General features: G+C 37.4%; 1 protein-coding gene across 5 annotated transcripts in view; it reads right to left on the bottom strand.

Annotated features, from left to right (window-relative positions):
* Window positions 1-2,555: 2,555 nt before the first annotated feature.
* The window catches only part of IQCB1 (IQ motif containing B1), a 67,563-nt gene continuing 48,717 nt past the window's right edge, over window positions 2,556-21,401 (bottom strand). For 4 of the 5 annotated variants that reach the window (XM_041721853.1, XM_041721765.1, XM_041722122.1 and 1 more), the window contains 6 exons: window positions 15,902-16,044; window positions 13,743-13,891; window positions 7,719-7,850; window positions 5,162-5,257; window positions 3,999-4,155; window positions 2,556-3,145 (listed from right to left, as the gene is read on the bottom strand). In XM_041721853.1, the coding sequence (XP_041577787.1) occupies window positions 2,916-3,145; window positions 3,999-4,155; window positions 5,162-5,257; window positions 7,719-7,850; window positions 13,743-13,891; window positions 15,902-16,044 (907 nt within the window). In that variant the 3' untranslated portion in view covers window positions 2,556-2,915. The remainder of the gene's footprint in view (window positions 3,146-3,998; window positions 4,156-5,161; window positions 5,258-7,718; window positions 7,851-13,742; window positions 13,892-15,901; window positions 16,045-21,401) is intronic. The other variant, XM_041722036.1, reaches the window with a different exon arrangement.

Raw genomic sequence — 21,401 nt, 5'->3', positions numbered from 1 at the left:
ACTATGTGATTAGAGGGTTGAGGATTTGAGCCACATAATATCAGCCTGACCTCCCAACCTCTGAGGAGGTGAGGGAGGGCTGGAGATTGACTTCAGTCACATGCTCAATGATTCAAACAATCACCCTATGTTATGAAACCACAATAAAAACTCAGAACATGAGACTTCTGAGGAAGATGGTGGAGTAGGAGCCCCCTAAACTTGCCTTGTCCCATAGATACATCTAAGTAACACTCACTTTAGTGTAAATAACCCAGAAAACAACCCAAAGACTGGCAGAACAAACTCCACAACTAGATGTAGAGAAGGGGTCACACTGAAGTGGGTAGTAAGGGTAGAGATATGGTAGGGAGCTAAATTCTGTAGGTCCAGCTGCAGGAGGGAGGGAGCTGTGGGTGCAGAGAAGGCAAGAAACAGACTATCACACCAGCGATCCTGCACAGGGAAAACAAATCCCCATACCATTTGGTTTTGAAAATTAGAAGGGCCGAATTTCATGAGTTCTTACAACCAGGGAGGCTTAAAGCATGGAACATTAAAAAGTCAGCTCAGTTCTGAGAGAGCCCAGAGGGCGATAGAAGGCTGAGTCCCCATCTTTAAAGAGACAGCAAACAGCCCATGGAGATTAAGCATAGAAGCAGTAGTTTGAAAAAACGCCTGGGGCATATGGGAGGGAGAGTTACTTATCGATCTCAGAGTTCACAAAGAAACTGGCAGGTTCATTTTCCCTCAAGCTCCCTCCCTCCTATCACCAGCATAACCACAGGGCCGCCTGCAGGAACCAACATGGTTTTCCTTTTTATCTTCTATGTACCATAGACTTCAAATTATTTTTTAAACCTGTTGTTACCTTGTGCTTAGAGAGGGGTCTGGGAAGCTTGAAGGTTTTTTAGTATTCTGGCTCCACTCTCCACTTTCAAGGGTCCCTGTATGCCTTTGCCATAGGGGTTTCTCTCCATGCTGGTGATAAATTGCCATGGCACATTACTTGGTGCTAGGCTAGCTGTTGGGACATGGGTGTTGTGTTGTCCTGATCCGGCCTAAATCTTAGGCAGATCTCTTCTTCCTGTGATTGGAGGTAGGGCTTTCTCAGTGTTCCTATTCTTCTCCCTCTTGGCAGTCATTATCTGTGGTGGTCTTGGCAGTTTCCTTCCCAGCATTGGCAGACATCTGCTTTGTGTTACATGGGATTTCTGGGGCTAAGATGATTTCTTGTCTCTCAGGAGGGGAATTTGGTTTCCATCTCTCCCTCAGCAATGCTGGATTTCGTTTGGTGTCTAGGTCTAGAGTGTTTCCTATCCTGCCCTCAGAAACAGATAGTTTTTATTTCTATTTCCTCCTTAACATGCAATGGAATTTTCTCTGATCCTTGGGGTTAAGAAGGCTTACTGCCCCTGCTCCAGCAGTCTAAGGCTTTTAAGAGAAGGGTTTGGGAATGCAGACAGGACTTAGATCATGTCACCCAGTAGCAGCCTATCACGTTTGCCTACACCATGAAGGGGATCTCTTCAGGTCTGCTGCCCTGCTCCCAACCTTTCCTGAATTTGGTGAAGGTCTGAATTCTCCTGTCTGAGGCTCCTAGATGTTCTAAACTGACATGCTACCCCATTACTGGCCTTTAAGAATTCGTTAAAATTTTAGCCATCTTTGTTTCTTGTGCTCTACTAAAGATGAAATAGCTCATTTCACAGATACTGAGTCCCATCTCAATTTACTTGGTTGTCCCTAGGGCCTCAGCAATCAAATAGGCTCAAGAAAAATTATTTTTGCAGATTATCTGGCTTTTTTTTTTAACCTGAGAGCAACTTTTCACATAGCTTTCTACATTCTCACTGAAACCAGAACTTCCATCTGATTATCACAGATGAATTCTATACATTTATTTCACAATTATGAATAATAATTACATTAGGATACTAACTAGAACTTTACTAAACTTAATTTTAGAGGACTGGATGTTATAAAATTTGGCCTTATCATCCAGAAATATTGGTATTTTCACTCATTTATATAAGAAGTACCCTCCAGGTTCCTTATCTTATTGAGTCCATGATTTGTTAATTGTTTTTAACTTAAACTCCATATTGTTACAAATACAAATAGAAGTAGGTCTGAAAAAAAAAAAAAAAGCTTCTAGTATTAAAATACAATTAAAGATAAATAAGAAAATCAGAAAATATTAGGTTGGAACCAAATAAGTATATAGCTACCTAGGATCATATAAAAGTTAAGCATTATATTTAGCTCTGAGATTCATAGTAGATAAGACAAAGGCAACCGATGAGTTACATAATTCTCATAGTTAAAACAGAATTTTATCTGAAAGAATTTTTTCCTGTGCTGAATCCTAGGATTTTTAAAAAAGTAGTTCTTTTAGAAATAAGATAGAAAATGAATTCAACCAATGTTTGGTAGAAAATAGTGAAGTACCCTTCAAATGACCATTTGTTCTCTCACCTTAATAAAGTCCAAGAGCACCCTTCTTATATTAGAGAAATATGAAATCTAAATAATAAATGTGAAAAGTTGAAGAAATCTTGACAAGTTTTTGAGAATAATTGTTGAAAATATTTATTTAGAAGACACCTTTGGTAGGAAAACAGCAAAACAACAGAAAATTTCACATAAACAGAATGTCGTGCTGAGGTTAGTTCCACATAAAAGCCACATTCTTAATTTGTATGTGTGGCCATGGATGGTCGTGTGGAAAAAGGAAAATAGAACTGCGAAAGTGGGAAGACAACTCTTTGCTTACTGCCTGAAAATCTTTTTTTTTTTTTTTTTTTTTTTACTGCCTGAAAATCTTATTTGGAGAGGAATCTCTGGAAAGCCATGAGTAAAAGATAGCTCTAGTCTACTAGCATGCCAGAGGCAGAACCAAAATAATCTAAAATAAAGGATTTATGTCATTTCTCCTAAGGGGGTTTGGTTCCACCAATGAATAAAGTTCCTAACTCTAAACTAAACTCATCCTTTGGAACATCAATCTCATCTCCTGCTTCTTCCCCAAGCTTCTTCCACCAAGGTGCCTGTATATGCTTCAGGGCAGTAAGATGGGCCTGCTTGGCCTTAGCTGCCACAGGCCTGGATCTACTTAGGAAGAGTTCAGGTTCTTTCCCTTCTGCCTCCTTCAGACTCGGTGCCTCTGTAATAAACAGAAAATAAATAGGTGAGTAGAAGAGTTCTGTACCAAACAAGTAGGAACTTGGAAACTATAGAGTTGGAACTCTGCTATAGCAAGCAGGGACAGGGTTCCAACTCTGAATCTTCATCATTGCTAGCTATAGATGGTATATAACTATTCACAAGTTGTAGGTGTGGCTGACAGCAACTGCCCACCCCCACTGTGTTTAAAAGAATAAAAAAAAGATGTAGCTTTTTAAAGATGATTTAAAAAACACGAATTCTTTAAATATAGTAGAACCCCTTCCTATATATGAGAGGCTCAATTACACCCCTCTATCTATTAAAAAATACAAAATTCAAAAGTAATGGCACTAAATAGAGAACTCTGGCCTTCTCTGCTCCATATATATTAACAGTGTTTCACAGGTGGATTCAAACACTGTGGCTTCATGGATGAGATCTCTCACTAAATGTCTCTATGAGCAGATGAATTAACTTTTGTGAAAGCACTTCATTAAAAATTATAAAATGGCATTGTAACTACGGTCATCACCAACTTCTAAAATATGATCAAAAGCTTTTGAGATTACACAAAAGAACCTAGCTAGTAGGGCTCAGCACCTTTATAATTAGTAACTATTGTCTGAGTTGATACCTTTGAAGGATAGCAAGGCTCGGAAGAGCAGCCAAAAGGAGCTTATGGGATTTGTATTTGAAAAGATCACGGGCTGGCATGTTCTGGATCTAGAAATTTCTCAGGACAAGAGACATTCTAAACCATTAAGTGGTATTTTCCTTCTGAAGATTTTAGATGTCACAGAATCTTGCATAGGGTGTTCATTTTAGGAAACAAAAATGGAACAAGCACATACTCATTAACTGTTCAATGTTGGTGCTGATCTGAGCCATCAGAGCCTCCCTGTGCTGCTGGGCTCTCTCTTCTAGGGCCCTGCCCATAAGGTAGTGTTGCAGTTGTTCTTGAGCTTGGGAATGGAGCTCTCTGCTAGTCATATCTGACATTTGAGAGCTCTGGGAAGAAAGAACAGAAATATTATTACAGGAGACACACATACACCCACACCCATGTTTTGCTCAACCACTTAGAAGAGGTTTCAGCATGTTTAGCTGCCTTTCATCCTATCAGTTGAATCTCATCTAGCTTGTTCTCTTGTGCAAGCATTAAATAGCCTTTTAAAAGCAGCTTCAGATAAAAATTCAGGGGGTAGTTTCTTTCTGGTGTGCTCCTATACTTTACTTCCTCACACACTGTGGAATTCTGGGAGAAGAGTTAAGATTGAGAGACCACAGGGAAAACTACAAATGGTTTGGTAAAGATACGGGCCTGGAACAGGAGTAACAAGGCAACCTCTTGTTCCAGACCCCACCGGACAGACTCCGTCACCCTCGGTCCTAAACTTATTTAAACCATAATGTTAGAATTGCTTCTGGTTTCACAGATTAAGGTACAAAATCAGCTAAAGGACCATATTCCTTTGGCTATGCAATTACTTTGAAGATTAGTTCAGAGAAGTATCAGAAAATCTTAACTCTGAAGCTGATAAAGCTTTTGATTATCACAACTTCTCAAATATTCCAGTTCCTGGCTCTGGTCTGGGATGCAGTCCCTCTCCAGCTACCACCATACTTTTCAGTCACAGAATCTTAAACAGCAGCACTAGAATATGACTAAGGCACTACTTCTTTTTTAAACAAGAGCATGCATCAAAATCATACATAATGCATTAAAAAAGGAAAGAGAGAGAGAGAGAGAAAGAGAAATCAAAGACCTCAATGTAAGAGATAAAACTATAAAACTCTTAGAAGAGGGATCCCTGGGTGGCACAGCGTTTTGGCGCCTGCCTTTGGCCCAGGGCACGATCCTGGAGACCCGGGATCGAATCCCACGTCGGGCTTCCGGTGTATGGAGCCTGCTTCTCCCTCTGCCTGTGTCTCTGCCTCTCTCTCTCTCTCTCTCTCTCTCTCTCTGTGTGACTATCATAAATAAATAAGAAATTTAAAAAAAAAAACCTCTTACAAGAAAAGATAGAGGGAAAGCTTCATGACATTGTTGTTGAGGTTGTTTTGGGGAGGTCTTCATGACATTAGGTCTGGCCATTTCCCAAATATAACACTGAAGATACAGTTATAACAAAAGGTAAAATATACAAGTTGAACTTCCATCAAAATTAAAAATTTCTGCGCAGCAAAGGATACTATGAACTGAGTAAAAAGGTAACACACAGAATAGGAGAAAATATTTGTGAATCACATACCTGATAAAATATTAATATCCAGATCATATAGATAACTCCTAAAACTCAATAACCCCCCCCAAAAAACCAAACAACTGGATTAAAAAATGGGCAAAGAACTCGAATGGACATTGTTAACTAAACTGAATTTAAATTAAAAAAGAAGATATTCCAATGGCCAATAAAAGATGCTCAAAATCAGTAATCATTAGGGAAATCCAAATCCATTCACAATGATATACCACCTCATACTCCTTAGGATGTGAAAGTAACAATAGGCGAGGATATGGAGAAACTGGAATCCCTATGCACTGCCAGTGGGAAAGTAAAATGGATCAGTGCATTGGAAAATAGTAAGGAGGTTTCTCAAAAAAAAAAAACCAGAAATAAAATTACCGTAAGATTTAGCTATTCTGCTCCTGGGTATATGCCCCCCAAAATTTAGAGCAGTGATATGAATAGATATTTGTATATCCATGTTCAAGGCAATACTATTCACAATAGCCAAAAGGTGGAAGTAATCCAAGTGTCCATCAATAGCTGAATGGATAAACAAAATGGGGTATATACTTATAATGGAATATTATCCAACCTTAAAAAATTCTTTAAAAAATAAAAAAGCTATGATGTGGATGAACCTTAAAGACATTGGACTAAATGAAATAAGTCAGTCACAAATGGATAAATACTGCATGATTCCACTCATAGCAGATACTCAGCATAGTCTAATTTATAAATATGGGGGAGTGGCAGAGGGAGAGGGAGGAGCAGGCCCTGAGCAGGGAGCCCGATGGGGGGCTTGATCCCAGGACCCTGGGATCATGATCTGAGCTGAAGGCAGCCACTTAACCAATTGAGTCACCCATTTGTCCCAACACATCCCTTTAAAAATATGAATGTATGAACAATGTCCTTCTCTCTCTCTCTCTCTTTTTTTTAAAGATTTTTATTTATTCATGAGAGAGACAGAGAGAGAGAGAGAGAGAGAGAGAGAGAGAGGCAGAGACACAGGCGGAAGGAGAAGCAGGCTCCATGCAGGGAGCCCAATGTGGGACTTGATCCTGGACCCCAGGATCATGCCCTGGGATAAAGACAGGCACTTAACTGCTGAGCCACCTACAGTGTCCTTCTCTGCTAAGTCTAACATATGTGTAATCTCTAAACTGGTTGGATTACATATCCTCCTCATTATGAGTCATGTCTTCCTACCTCTATATATGCCTGTTACTCTGATTGGATGCCAGACATTTTAACTTTTACTTTGTTGAATGCTGGATATATATATGTGTATATATATATATATATATTGGTATTTCTAAAAATCTTGAGGTTTTTTTTTCTGAGATGTGGTTAAATTGCATAAAAAAACTTTTGATCTTTTTGGCTCCTACTTTTACGACTTGTCTAGCAGAATGCGTCAGTCTACACTATTTACTTTCTACTACTAAGGCAAGACTCCTAATCATTCTTTCTGATGTCCTGTGAATTAAGCTTTTCCAGTCTATTTGATGGGAGTATGTACTATTCTTGCACCAGTGTTGAGTATCAGGCACTGTTCTCTCTTTGAAGATGACTGTTTCCTTGGCCCTGGGTAGTTTCCTTACATACATGTGCTAATCAGATTCCTGAAATACACTCAAGGGGTAATATTCTGCAGATATCTGATGTGCTCTTTGTCTATCTTTTTGCTCTGTACTCTGTCCTATGAAATCTAGCTGTCTTGTTCTCTGTAGACTCTCAGTTTCAGCTCCTCAGCATGGGGATTCCAAAGAGCTCCTCCTCTGTTCCTCCTCCTTGTGCTGTGACCTAGAAACTTTCTCAGGGCAATAAGCTAGGGCCCACTTTGTTCCCTCTCAATAATTATAACCTTCTTTGTTTGATGTCCATGGTCTTAAAAACCACTGTTTCATGTATTTTATCTTTTGTTTCCCAGTGGTTTCAGGAAGGAAGCAAATCCAGTCCCTTTTACTCCATCTTGCCTCTCAGGAATTACTAACCTTCACTGTCTAATGTCCATGGTCTTGAAAACCATTTTTTCAGATGGGAAGTAAATTCAGTCTCTGTTACTCCATTTTGGCTAGAAGTAGAAGTCAGAACTGGCAATGACCATGTCTTACTGATATACTATAGGAAATAATCAATTTGAAGCAGTCTCCTTCCCTACTGACTATACTATGGCCCATATAATTAAAAGGCCCCAAATCCCTTAACTCTATGGTAAAGCCACAGTATTACCTTATACCAATAGTAAATGCACAAATACATACAATACAATGTTTTATTGGTGAATATCATGCACTGAAAAAATGTAACACTAATATGGCACAGAAGCCTGCATACCGGATGTCTTCTGAGATAGTCATCCACTTGTTGCTTTAATTCAACTCTCCGTGCATCGGTGAGATCTTGAAGTCCTCGCCAAGGAGCAAATAGTTTCTTTTTCTTACGGCACTTTGCTAGGAATTTAAGAGTCTGGGGCAAAAAAAGATTTGTGATTTTTCATTCCTGACTAACAGAATTATTTTATTCTACAACATATGGTAACAACATTATAACAGTTGTTAACTGAGTATGCATGGGGAGAGGGATGGGATTGTGACTAAAGTGAGGGAGGACAATGACTTTTTAATGATATTCTTTTGTTGTGTTTTAATATTTTACAAGTATATATTCATGTATTATCTGTATGTAAGCAAAAAAGAGGAAAAAATAGGAAGTAAGTTCTTGTCTCAGTTCTAGTCGCTTATAAATTCTGACTTGGGGCATAGTATAGTAAGCAATAAGGAGGAAAAAGCTGCTAATAAGTTCTTGTCTCAATACTAGTCACTTATAAACTGTGTCTGATTTTGGGCAAGTCACTTGATCTCCACAAGATGGGTTCTGTGTCTATAGAAAACACAAACCCCAATTCTACTTAGACTACAAAAATGTGAGGACCAAAGGGACAGTATATAAGAAAAAACTTGGCAAAGGGACAGTATATAAAAAAAAACTCGGTAAATGAGAAAATATTGTAAAATTGTAAAGTATGGGCCAAATAATGAAAGTACTTTCTTACTTCTAATGAATGTTCTTCCTTGTGTCCTTCAGAAAGAACTCCCAGTAAAACTAGAAGTCTTGAACAGGCAAGATTTGGAGAAAATTTGAAATTATTCTGCCCAATTTTTTTTTCACTCTTCCTTGTAGTTTTTATTTTCATCAAAGTTGTATTTCACATTGCTTTAAGGGAAAGGTTGGCAAATTATGGCCCCCATACCAAATTCAGCCTGCTGCTTGTTTTTGTATGGCTTAAGAGTTCAGAATGGTTTTGTACTTTTGTATGGTTGAAAAGTTCAAAAAGGAATATACTGTGACGAGAAAATTATGAAATTCCAAATTCAGTGGCTACAAATAACATATTAATATTTCATGCTTGTGTTTTGACTACAGCTTCCTTTGTCTACAATTGTAGAGATGAATACTTAAAACAGACTGCGTGGCTCACAAAGTATAAATAAAATATTTTACTATTCAGTGCTTTCCAGGAGAAAACTCGTTGATGTAACAATCTATTGTTTAAAATGTCAGTTTTATATGAATTCTTACTCACCCCCCCCCCCCCAAAAAACCCCTGCAGTTCTCTGCCCCTTCTCTCAAAGATAACAACTTTAACACTTTCAGGTTTTTCTTTTGATGTTTATGTCCATCTACTTTTCTGTCAGTTTTCAGGTATAGGTATTATCTATTGACTTTCTTGTATGGAAGTTAAGGATTTAGCTTAGGTCTCTTTCACTGCTTGCTCTCCCACATACTTTCCATATCCCTAAACATCCAATATTATGATAAATTTAGTTACATCAATGCCCAGTGTTTACATAATTATGACTACATCAAGGCCATTCAATTTTGATCCACATAGTATATAATTTACTTTCCCTTTTTTGCACATTTTAAAATTTTCTCTAGAATTAGTGTTTTCCTGTGCTTATTTTTCTACATACTTATCACTGATTATGTATCTAAACTGTCTTAATGCTTAATACATTAAAACATATCAGACATTCTGTCAAATTTATTTTGCTGGACATATATTTATTCTGGAGCTTTCTGACCCGCTCCAACCTAAACTGACTACTCTCTATGCCTGGTATCTCCATTCACCATCATCTTGGTGACTCCTTTTCATCTTTCTTTTCATTTTCCTATATTCTATATTGTCTTTTTTCTTGGGTAACTTCTTTGTTTTAAAGACTTTGTGGGCAGCCCCGGTGGCGCAGCGGTTTAGCACCGCCTGCAGCCCAGGGCGTGATCCTGGAGAACCTGGATGAGTCCCACATCGGGCTCTCTGCATGGAGCCTGCTTCTCCCTCTGCCTGTGTCTCTGCCTCTCTCTCTCTCTCCCTGTCTCTATGAAGAATAAATAAATAAAATCTTAAAAAAAAATAAAGACTTTGTGATGCATGAAAATGTCTTTAGTCACCTTAAATTGATGGTGTGGGCGGAAATCATTTTCCCTCAAATATATAACAGCCTTAATCTAATACATTTTAGCTACCAGGTTTTTTTTTTTTTTTTTTTTAATTTTATTTATTTATGATAGGCACACAGTGAGAGAGAGAGAAGCAGAGACACAGGCAGAGGGAGAAGCAGGCTCCATGCACCGGGAGCCCGACGTGGAATTCGATCCCGGGTCTCCAGGATCGCGCCCTGGGCCAAAGGCAGGCGCTAAACCGCTGCGCCACCCAGGGATCCCCGCTACCAGGTTTTATTCTGTTCTTTCTTTCAAATGTTTGAATGTTTGACCTCTTGGACTGGTTATCTTTTTTTTTTTTTCCCCCTGCTCTATAGACTTCCCAAACTTTTCCCTAGCCCTTTTATTATGTCTTTTATTTTTTCTTCTGCTGATTTTGATTCTATTTGTTCCCTTTTATATAGCATCTCGGTTTTGTTTCATGCATTATCCTCTCTTAGCTCTGAGGAAATAATAGATTTTTAAAAAGCTTTCTTATCCCTGCAATGCCTCTATTTCCATCAAGTACTTTTATTCTGTTTGTTTTGGCCTCAGCTTTTCTCAGATACCCAATGACATTTTGAGCTATTTTTAAGAGTGAGCCCTAAGAAGGTGTTTAGAAATTCTGGATAGGTAGGTAGGCCTTAACCACCATACTTCAATACAGAAAGACCGAAATGAGCTGTTTCTTTGAAGTACACCATTGTGAGTATACTTGTAACTTTTCTCAGATTTCCTGAATAAAATACTCTCCATCTACTCTTTTTAAGAGATAAGCCTGGCTGACAGCACACTGGAACCTAAGGGGAGAAAAAAAAAAAAAAGGGTTGGAGGTCTTCTCACTCAGTATATAAAATTTCCATAATATCTCTGTTTTAGTATGTTATTGGAGCCTTCAACTGTGCTTACAGCCTCCTGTTGAGAGACCCTCTCCTTTCCTTGGATTCTTTCCTTTACTTGATGATTCTTCTTTGCTTCTCCTTCTCTCTCCTCTATCTCCTGCTTTTAGTACCACTCTAGGCTTAACATGTTATGCTGGGAACATTAGAATTAAGGTACCAGAACAGAAGAATCTCTGTTCCTAGATCAAAAAAGGCCACCTTGACCATTTCTTCATTCATTCTTTGTCATTTCAGGACTCTCTGAAATTATATTTCTCTCCTTGTTTTTTATTTTCTCAACGGCTAATGGTTTGTTTTACTAAGTGTTTTTGTGGTCAGTCTGTAATGGATATGTATAATAGTGCTGTAATACTTTTCTGCTATAATCAAGTGGCAAAAATTGCCCTCATTCTGGCCCTAAAGACCAGACACCAGCAACCAGCATCTTCCTTCTTAGCCTAAGAGATAAGAAAGCAAGAGAAGAAAATCCTGAGGAATTAAAAGGGAAAATGCAGTGAACTCTTCAAATTTAATTTCAACACTATGCCACTACGGAGAAGTCCAAGTTGTCTATGTTAAACGTGTATAATTTGAAATTAGCAGTTTTACACAGGGTTTTTCAATTTCTAGCTACATAAGAATGCCTTTGCTTTTGCACAAAATAAGGGAGGGAGAAAGGTAAATAATGGTTCTGGTCTTTCTTCCAGTTCTGGCCTTTTCCTGCCCAAAACACTAAAAACCAGTTCCTTCTAAGGGACAAGTTCAATGAAATGATACTCCTACTACTTTCAGTGAAACTAGTGAATTATTCCTTTTTCTTTCTTACTAAGATCAGTTGCTGACTAACAGAAATATAATAGAAATCATAATGTAATTTTAAATTTTATTTATTTTTATTTCTTTTAAGATTTTATTTATTTATTCATGATAGACATAGAGAGAGGCAGAGGGAGAAGCAGGATCCATGCCAAGAGCCTGATGTGGGACTCGATCCCGAGACCCCAGGATCGCGCCCGGGGCTAAAGGCTGACGCCAAACCACTGAGCCACCCAGGGATCCCCTGTAATTTTAAATTTTCTAGTAGCCATATAAAAAAAGAAAAAAATTGGTGAAATTAATATATTGTATATACTAAGTTATTAAACATATTAGAACTCAATATATGTAAATTATTGGCACTTCCACATGTATTCACTGTAAAAATTATTAATGAAGTATTTTATATTTTACACTCTCATACTAAGTTTTCAAAATATGGTGGGCAATTTACACTTACAGCACATTTCAATTTCAACTAGCTATCTGTCAAGTACTGAGGTAGTCACATATGGTTAGTAGGTATTGTATTGGATACAGTATATATACAAGTCTATAGTACGTCTTAGAAAAAGATACTTCAAAATGTAGCAAAATGCATCATTTACTAATCACTGATTGCCCTATTTGAATTTTCTCAACTACTTTCATTTTTCTTCCCTCTCTATACTTCATAATTTTTCATTCTTTTTCCTCTTTGAAAGGAATCCTCTTCTCATCCAGTTTTTGGCTAGCTTTGCTTTGACTTCACCATTGTTTTTAGTAATGAGTTGCAAACACTAAAAACATGACCTAACCCATCCTTTTTTATTCTTACCATGGAGATCCATATTCCTTTTGGGTGGGGGAGATATGAAGCAGATGTGACTAATCTTTTTCCTCTTATGCCAAAGAAAAGTGTGAAAGCCAAACTAACTTTGCATTCGTAGACCTCAGATATTCTCTAATAAGGACCCCTATGCTTCTTTCTCTAAGGAATGGTGGACAAACTGGGGTATCTCACTTTAGAGTGTAGGACCCGTTTGGGCTCATCTAAATAGGCAAGGCAGTAATTCAATTTAATAAGGGCCCAGTTGATTCTTTGATAGGGAAGAGTTTTAAAAAGGAAGTAGGCATGAGGTAAAGGTATTAGAAAGGACCCAAAGGTTCCTCTAAAAGAAGTATGTCTAACACCGATATCCATGGGTTAATTCTTAGATGGGCCTGTTTAACAGAGGGTGAAACAGAGATGTAGGTGTGGTTTGGTGATGGTATAGGATTATTTGTTGCAGATATACCTTGACATCACCAGAAAAGTCTGAGGAAGAAGGATGCAGCAGATAAATACCTTCCTACTTCTGTAATACTTACTCTATCCTATTTTTTTAGTAGTTTTTTTTTTTTAGTAGTTTTAAATAATCTTCGTAAAACATTAATCACAGAGAATTAAGAAAGAAACTATACAAAATCTATCACTGTGAAAAACTGAAATTAACCCAAACTTCAGCCCAATAAAGAACTATAAAATGCTATAGGACCTGATATCCTAAAATGAAAGTTAACAGGTATAACTGAATAACAGATGTTAGGAAAATTGGTCATTAAATAAAATAAATAGCCTTGTGTGCCATGCTTTTCCAAGGCAATAAAATATTACTAAATCTGAGGAATATTATCATTTAAGAAAGTGATTCTATAATTCAAGAATTATATTGATCCAGTTATATCCAATACATTTTATGTACATTAAAAAAATAAACTATGATGGGCTGAACTAGTACAGGCTTTGCAATTCACAAAATACCTTCCCATAAATTGGGTCATCTCTATTCACATAACAGCTGAGTGAAAAGGGTAGGGTAAATATCCATTCATACATCAAGCACATGCTGAGAGCTGACAACAATAGATAAGACTTAGTTCTTTACCTCTGAGGAAGTCACAGCCAAGGAAAGAAAGAAAAATTAACAAATAACACTGCAGATGATAAATGGTGTACAAAGTTCTATGTAAGTAGTAAGGACTGAGTGTCTAAATCAGTTTGTCCAATGGTAAAGAGGTTCTTATTTTATAGAAGAAACTAAGACTCAGAAAAGCTAAGTGACTAGACCAATAGTTTACAGCAGGTATATACAAAGTCAGCTATGAATTCATGTTTTTGCCTCCTAATCCAGTAGTCTTTTTGCTACGTTAGACTCACTGCTCTTTGAAGTATGACAGCTGCTTTATACTCCGTGAGAGATGGCCTCTGTTGGCGAAAATTTTTCCTTTCCCTGTACCCTCTCCAGTGTTTCTGGATAATCAATGCTGATTTCTCTTCTATTTCCCGATTATATTTTTCCACCTGACCTAAAAAGATGACAGACACTATTACAACATACTCAACTGCTATGCTTTCTCAATTTCTGGAATCAGGATAATGATAACAACACTCCTACAGTCTTTTTGTTTCTTTAAATATTGTTCATTAATTTCCCCAATTTTATTATTTTACAATGATTCTAACATAGCCGGAAAAAAAGTCCAAAAATTTTCTCAGATTATGCATGTTCTTTAGAGAAAAGATTCATATACTTTTTGTGGCAAAGGAATGAAAAAGGGTTAAAAATCCAGGAGCAAGAATATTTAGAAAAAAGAATCACAAGTATGTGGCTAGGAATTCAATCCATACCATCAGAGGGAAAAGGCAAAATGCATGTATGTTAACTACTCTGTGTACTTCCAAATTTCTCTTAAGTCTACAGATGACTACAGGTGACTCTTTTTTTACCTTCTGGGAGGTGCTATATGTGAGAGAAAGAAAGAACTCTAGGATGTCTCACAAATGGGAAATTGAGTACACTGCTGGTGCTATTACCTGAGATGGTATTCAGGGAGGGGAAATGGGTAGAGCGAGGGGGGAGATAATGACCAGTTTTTGGGATGCCTGTAGATATCTAACTAAAGGTATCCAACAGGGAGCTGGCTACAGAGTTGTGCTGTCCAACCGCAAATGGTTACTTTAAATAAGGTTAAAAATTCATGTGCTTGTGTGCACTAGCCACATTTCAAGTACTCAATGGCCATGTCTAACCAGTAGGAACTATATTCAACAGTGCTGATAAAGAACATTTCATTTGTAAAAAGTTCTATTAGGAAGTGCTGGTTTAGGGGCACTTGGGTGGTTTAGTCGGTTAAGCATCTGCCTTTGGTTCAGGTTGTGCTTCCAGGGTCCTGGGATTGAGCTCCGTGCAGGGCTCCTTGCTAGGAAGAGAGTCTGCTTCTCCCTCTTCCTCTACCCCTCACCCCTACTTGCGTTCACTTTCTCTCTCTCTCTCTCATATAAATAAAATCTTTTTTTTTTTTTTTAAAGGAAGTGCTGGTTTAGAGCTTGAGAAGATGAAGATGCAAACAAGATTTGAGTGTGCTAAGCACTCAGTAGTTGAAGCTATAAATATGGATAGGATACCACAGGAAGAGCAACATGAGAATAAGAAGTGAAGATGGAAACCTGGGAAACATCTATATTTAAGGAAAAAAGAAAAATAAGAGGTTAGCAAAGAACACTGGGAATAAGTGGTAGGAAGGGAAGAGGAAGAACAAAAAAAAAATCTTGAAACCATTCAGATTCACAGACTATAATATTAATTTCAGCTTAGTGTGTCAAAAATGTCAAGATGTGATGGAACTGGAGGATATTATGCTGAGTGAAGTAAGTCAATCGGAGAAGGACAATCATTATATGGTTTCACTCATATGGGGAATATAAGAAATAGTGAAAGGGATTATAGGGAAAATGAGTGGGAAAAATTAGAGAAAGTGACAAAACATGAGAAACTCCTAACATTTTCCTGGGAAATGAACAAGGGGTAGTGGAAGGGGAGGCAGGCTGGGGGGGATAGAGTGACTGGGTGATGGGCACTGAGGGGGGCACCTGACAGGATGAGCACTATATGTTGGCAAACTGAATTTCAATAAACAAAAATATATAAACAAAAACAAAAGCAAACAAAAATGGCAAGATGTCACAAGGTTTATACTGCGATATGAGTAGAGTTCTGATTCCAGAATGCAGCAGTATTCTAACTCCTTACGTAAGATCAAGGGGATTGTTTCTGAAAGCTAACTTTAAGCACATCTTTTTATGTTTCACTAATTTATTTGAAAGATAAGAAAACTTGTGGAGAGATGACTCATCATCAACTAATAGGCTTTAATAAAACAAATAGTAACTTTTTTTTCTGACTCGAGATTTAACTGAGAAAGGTTTACCTGAGAAAGGAGAAACAAGAAAAAGGTACAAATTAAAAGAAAAAATCATCAGGTAGCAGGAAATCTGGTTCATTAAAAGACACTTATAAAATTGACATCGCCACCTACCTGGATGAACTATTTCGAGCATTCTCAGCCGTAATTCTCGGGACAATCTCATGGCTCTCTGTCTTTGAAGTTGCAACTGTAATCTGCGGTCCTCTTCTTCTTTCTGCTTATTTAGCTTTAGTAATGTCTTGGTTCGTTTAGATCTGTGATAGAAACATTAAGTACCTTATACACAATTTTTTCATAAATGATACACCCATTTAAAGATGTGAAAAAGGGATCCCTGGGTGGCGCAGCGGTTTGGCGCCTGCCTTTGGCCCAGGGCGTGATCCTGGAGACCCGGGATCGAATCCCACGTCGGGCTCCCGGTGCATGGAGCCTGCTTCTCCCTCTGCCTGTGTCTCTGGCTATGTCTCTGCCTGTGTCTCTGGCTCTGTCTCTCCTTCTATCTCTCAAGAATAAATAAATAAAATCTTTAAATAAAAAAAATAAAGATGTGAAAAAATGTTTATCCTCACTAATAATTATATACATGCAGTTTGTTACATGCAGTAACAAATTGAAAACAAACTGTATATCCCACAATAGGGAACTGAATAAATAAATTACTGGTTTATTCACTAGACAGGATTCTATGAACCATAAAAATATAAAAATTTCAAAAAATATTTAGCAAATTGGGAGAGTACCTAAATCTAATGTCAAGTGAAAACAAAACCAGGATATAGAAAACATCCAAAACATGTTATAAACATGTATTACATACATAAAAAAACCCCAAATGATTGAAAAACAAAATTTCAAGAGTGACTTTTATTTTTGCTGCATGGAATGATTATGAATGATTTTTTTCTTCTTCATGTTCACCTATTTCTCAACTACGGACTAATAATCATTATTATTAGAATCAATTATGAAAATTTTCATGTGGATACAAATAGTTTAACTGGCATTTGTATATTAGCTTCTCTTATTCACCAAAATTTCTCCTTAGCCATTTCTACCTAGTTTTGATTGCTTCTTAATTACTTATGTAAGGAGATCACAATATTAGTCTATAATGAATATACTCAAAATGCTTTCAGATACCCATAGAAAAAGAAACCAGAAAGGGTAAGAAGAGAACACATTATTCATGTCTATAGACTTGATTTGCTTGTGTCTCACTCACGAGCATTTGCTCTTATATTCTTTTTCAGAATTCAACTGCCAGCAAATGAGGTTCTTCTCTATAGCTTTGTAGACAGGTAGACTTCGAAATAGTATATTTATGGTTATAATGATTTTTAATTCAGGTTCTTTTGGAAAAGGAAAAACAAGCATAAAGCAATTTAAAAAATCTTTTAAAACCAAAACACCTCACAAAATTATTTTGATAAAATTTTTTGTAAGGTTTTCGTTTATTTTATTAGTATTTAACTGCTACTAATTACAATTTAAGTGTTTTCTTAGCTTTACACTTTGTCAAGAGTCAGAGGCTTGTTTCAAAATTTCTTTATCATTCTGAAAGGCAGAGAAGACCTCAAAGTGCACATGTACCAAAAAGATAAGGGGTTCTAGAGAGGATATAGGGCTAGCTGAATAGTTTCTTTTCTTTTTTTTAATTTTAATTTTTATTTTTAAATTTATTTATGATAGTCAGAGAGAGAGAGAGAGAGAGAGGCAGAGACACAGGCAGAGGGAGAAGCAGGCTCCATGCACCGGGAGCCCGACATGGGACTCGATCCCGGGTCTCCAGGATCGCGTCCTGGGCCAAAGGCAGGCGCCAAACCGCTGCGCCACCCAGGGATTCCCTGAATAGTTTCTAAGTGTCTCTTCCTCTTCCAAAGAGTTGGAAAAGATGCAAGGGGCCTTTATGTTCTCAAAGAATTCCTATAGAACTCTCCCTGCAAAATTCTAGATTGTCTACAACATACAGGTAAGGACATTTTACCCTTTAACTATTTATGGAAGGTAAAAGACAACTGCTGGCCCTAAACAAAACCTCCTTTTAAATGACCTCATTGGTAGATTATAATGTCTAATATTTCATTATCATTATTTTAAATTTACTACAAGTAAAAGAAACAGTAATAATTAAAATTGTATTGCTAGGGCATTTAATCTGTCAGAAAAATGCATCTGAGAAAAGCCTGTAAGTAATAAAATACAGTAAAAATGAAAGGACTATGGAACATGGAGGTAGAAGTAAAATTTTTAAATTTTTTTTTAGAAGTAAAATTTAAGAAATAGAAATATAGTAGAAAAGTAAAGTTCAAAGACTGAAATGACTATAAATTATAAATATGTATGTTTCTGGATTCATGCTTTAATTTCATATTTGAAAATATTTATTAAGAATTAATGTGATTTTGAATTTGAACGTTTTCCTCCCACTTAGGAACATTCTAGTTAGTTACTAGTAGTTAGTTACTCTGTAGTTCTAGTTAGAGAGTTTCTTAAATCACTAAAAAATTAAAAGAATATTCATTTAACTGGTCTCTTTATAAGAAAGACTACGCATTTGACCATCTGGCATCTGTGTGCACTTCTGAAAAGGAAAAGAGTGATCAGATATATTCCCAAAATAGTTCATATAAGTATATTCCATGAGTTACATTTAATCAACATGAATCTTTACCATCAAAGAGGGAGCTAGCCCAACTATGTATTACTAAGACATCAGAAGTCTCTCAGAATTCCTTTGCCAGAGAATAGTAAGTAGAAACTGGGGAGTCCCATATGAGCTGATTGCCAAAATAGTTGAGTTCATTAACTCAACAAACATTTATCTGAGTGACTGCTGCCTGCTTGGTACCATCAACTCAGGGAAACAGAGAAGAAACATAGTTCTGCCCTTCAGAGCTCAATTTCAAGGAGAAGTTGAAGGGTAGCAGAATATGCATTTTGGCATAAGGATTATTTTGAGCTGGAGGCAAATGAGAATCCACAAATGTAGAAAGAGCTTTCCAGAGCTTCCCTCATAGGATTAAAAGCAGAAACGTCTCACAAACGAACACTAATAAATCCTCCCTCCCAAAGAAGTTTTATGGCCATGAAGAAGATGGAAAGTTGGTGCCAAGATGGACCTAGACAAATAACCCACATATTTCATTAGATTCCAAAATATATTTACCTTTCCAGAATTTCCTTACTTTGGAGGTCTGAAATCCTTTTCTTTTTACCTGTCACTTCTCTATGAATTTATTATTCTTTGTTAAGATGCTACATATGCCCAAGTTCTAACTACTTATTTGACTTCATGGTCATGTGAGGTTTCTTCTGCATCATGGGCACTGTACACATTAATAAATTGTTTTTCTCTTGTTAATGTGGTTCCCCCCCATTTTTGTTGTCAGTCTAATTTCCAGGGAATGAACCTAAAATAGGTAAAGGGAAATATTTTTCTTCCCCTACAAAGTGAAACAAGTACAATTAAGACACCAAAACATGAGGGAAGCCTGGGTGGCTCAGCGGTTGAGCATCTGCTTTCGGCTCAGGTCATGATCCTGGAGTCCTAGGATCGAGTCCCACATCAGGCTCCCTGCATGGATCCTGCTTCTCTCTCTGCCTATGTCTCTGCCTCTATCTCTCATGAATAAATAAAATCTTTTAAAAAATGTATCAGCAGTATGATAAAGGTAGGTAAGCTGGGAGGTTTCCCAAACATAACTGGTGTTAGCTGTTAGCTGTGTCTGAAAATTTTGCTGAGCACCTAATAGAAAATAAAGTTTCTGACCGTAAAAGATGATTCAGTAAAAAAGAAACCCCCAAGTGGTAAGAGGATGGGCAAAATGGGTAAAGGGGAGTGAGAAGCACAGGCTTCTAGTTATGGCATGAGCAAGTAATGTGGATGAAAGGTATGGAATAGGGAATACAGTTAATGGTATTGTAATAGCATTATATGGTGACAGATAGTAGTTATGCTTGTGGTAGCACAGCATAAGTGTAGACCCATCTACATATCACTAAGTTGTATACCTGAAACTAATGTAACTATACATTAGTCTAAAAAAAAGGCAGCTCAAATGGTATCTTATACATCATGAAAAATAAAAAAATAAACCCCCCTTAAGAGTGCATTATTAGTAAAGGTGTGACTACACAAGATTGCCTCTTGCTGGAATTTAAAAGTTCTGATCAATTTGGGCCCATAATTATGAGTGGTAGGCAGTCCCTTCCCCCAACAAAAAAAACACGGGAGGGAAAAATTATTCTGAGATAACAAGTTGACCACAAAGAGACAGAAATAACCTTTGCAGAAAGCCCAGTTATAAAAAAAAGCAAGAAAAATTTGCATAAACTATTTCAACTTGAAAAGATGCTAAAGCCTGAACAAACTTGAAATTAAAAAGTAATAAATAAATAGAACCCAAAGATTAAAACTATACTTCAATCTGTCCCAAAACTTCAAACTCAAAATACTGGAAAAAAACAAATTACAATGTGAGATTTTTTTTTAAGATTTTAATTATTTATTCATGAGAGAAGCAGAGACATAGCATAGCAGAGACATAGGCAGAGGAAGAAAACAGGCTCCCTGCAGCGAGCATGATGCAGGACTCAATCCCAAAACCCCAGGGTCACGACCTGAGCCAAAGACAGATGCTTAACCACTGAGCCACCCTACCCAGGTGTCTCATAATGTGAGATTTAAATAATTCTGGTTTAGGGATCCCTGGGTGGTGCAGTGGTTTGGCGCCTGCCTTTGGCCCAGGGCGCGATCCTGGAGACCCGGGATCGAGTCCCACGTCGGGCTCCCGGTGCATGGAGCCTGCTTTTCCCTCTGCCTGTGTCTCTGCCTCTCTCTCTCTCTCTGTGCGACTATCATAAATAAATAAAAATTTTAAAAAAAATAATAATAATTCTGGTTTCACAGCTAATCTCTTCTGATGGAAATACTTATAACTGGACTGGTTTTGTTATTCAATGGAATTTCTATTTTATTTTATTTTATTTTATTTTTTTAATTTTTTTAAATTTTTATTTATTTATGATAGTCACAGAGAGAGAGAGAGAGAGAGGCAGAGACACAGGCAGAGGGAGAAGCAGGCTCCATGCACCGGAAGCCCGACGTGGGATTCGATCCCGGATCTCCAGGATCGCGCCCTGGGCCAAAGGCAGGCGCCAAACCGCTGCGCCACCCAGGGATCCCTGGAATTTCTATTTTAAAATAGTGGAACATTAATTAGATTCTATAGATACACTTTTTTTTTTTTTTTTAAGATTTTATTTATTTATTCATGAGAATACACAGAGAGGAGAAAGAGAGAGGCAGAGACACAGGCAGAGGAAGAAGCAGGCTCCATGCAGGGGGCCTGACGTGGGACTCGATCCCGGGTCTCCAAAATCACGCCCTGGGCGGAAGGTGGCGCTAAACCGCTGAGCCACTCGAGCTGCCCTAGATACACTTTTAAGTGGACAAAATCTGTAATCCTGGGATACTTTTAAATAGATTTTAATATTACAAGGGAAAGTAAACTGGCAGATTTGACAACTACTGTGAGAGTAAAAATTCATTCATTCATTCATTCATTACCATGAGTCCAAGGTATAGATGTACCTTTAAATGTAAGAGGGC

This window comes from Vulpes lagopus, chromosome 1 (assembly GCF_018345385.1).
Source record: "Vulpes lagopus strain Blue_001 chromosome 1, ASM1834538v1, whole genome shotgun sequence".
In the NCBI taxonomy this organism is placed as follows: Eukaryota; Metazoa; Chordata; class Mammalia; order Carnivora; family Canidae; genus Vulpes; species Vulpes lagopus.
This window is presented reverse-complemented; position numbering and strand designations above follow the sequence as displayed.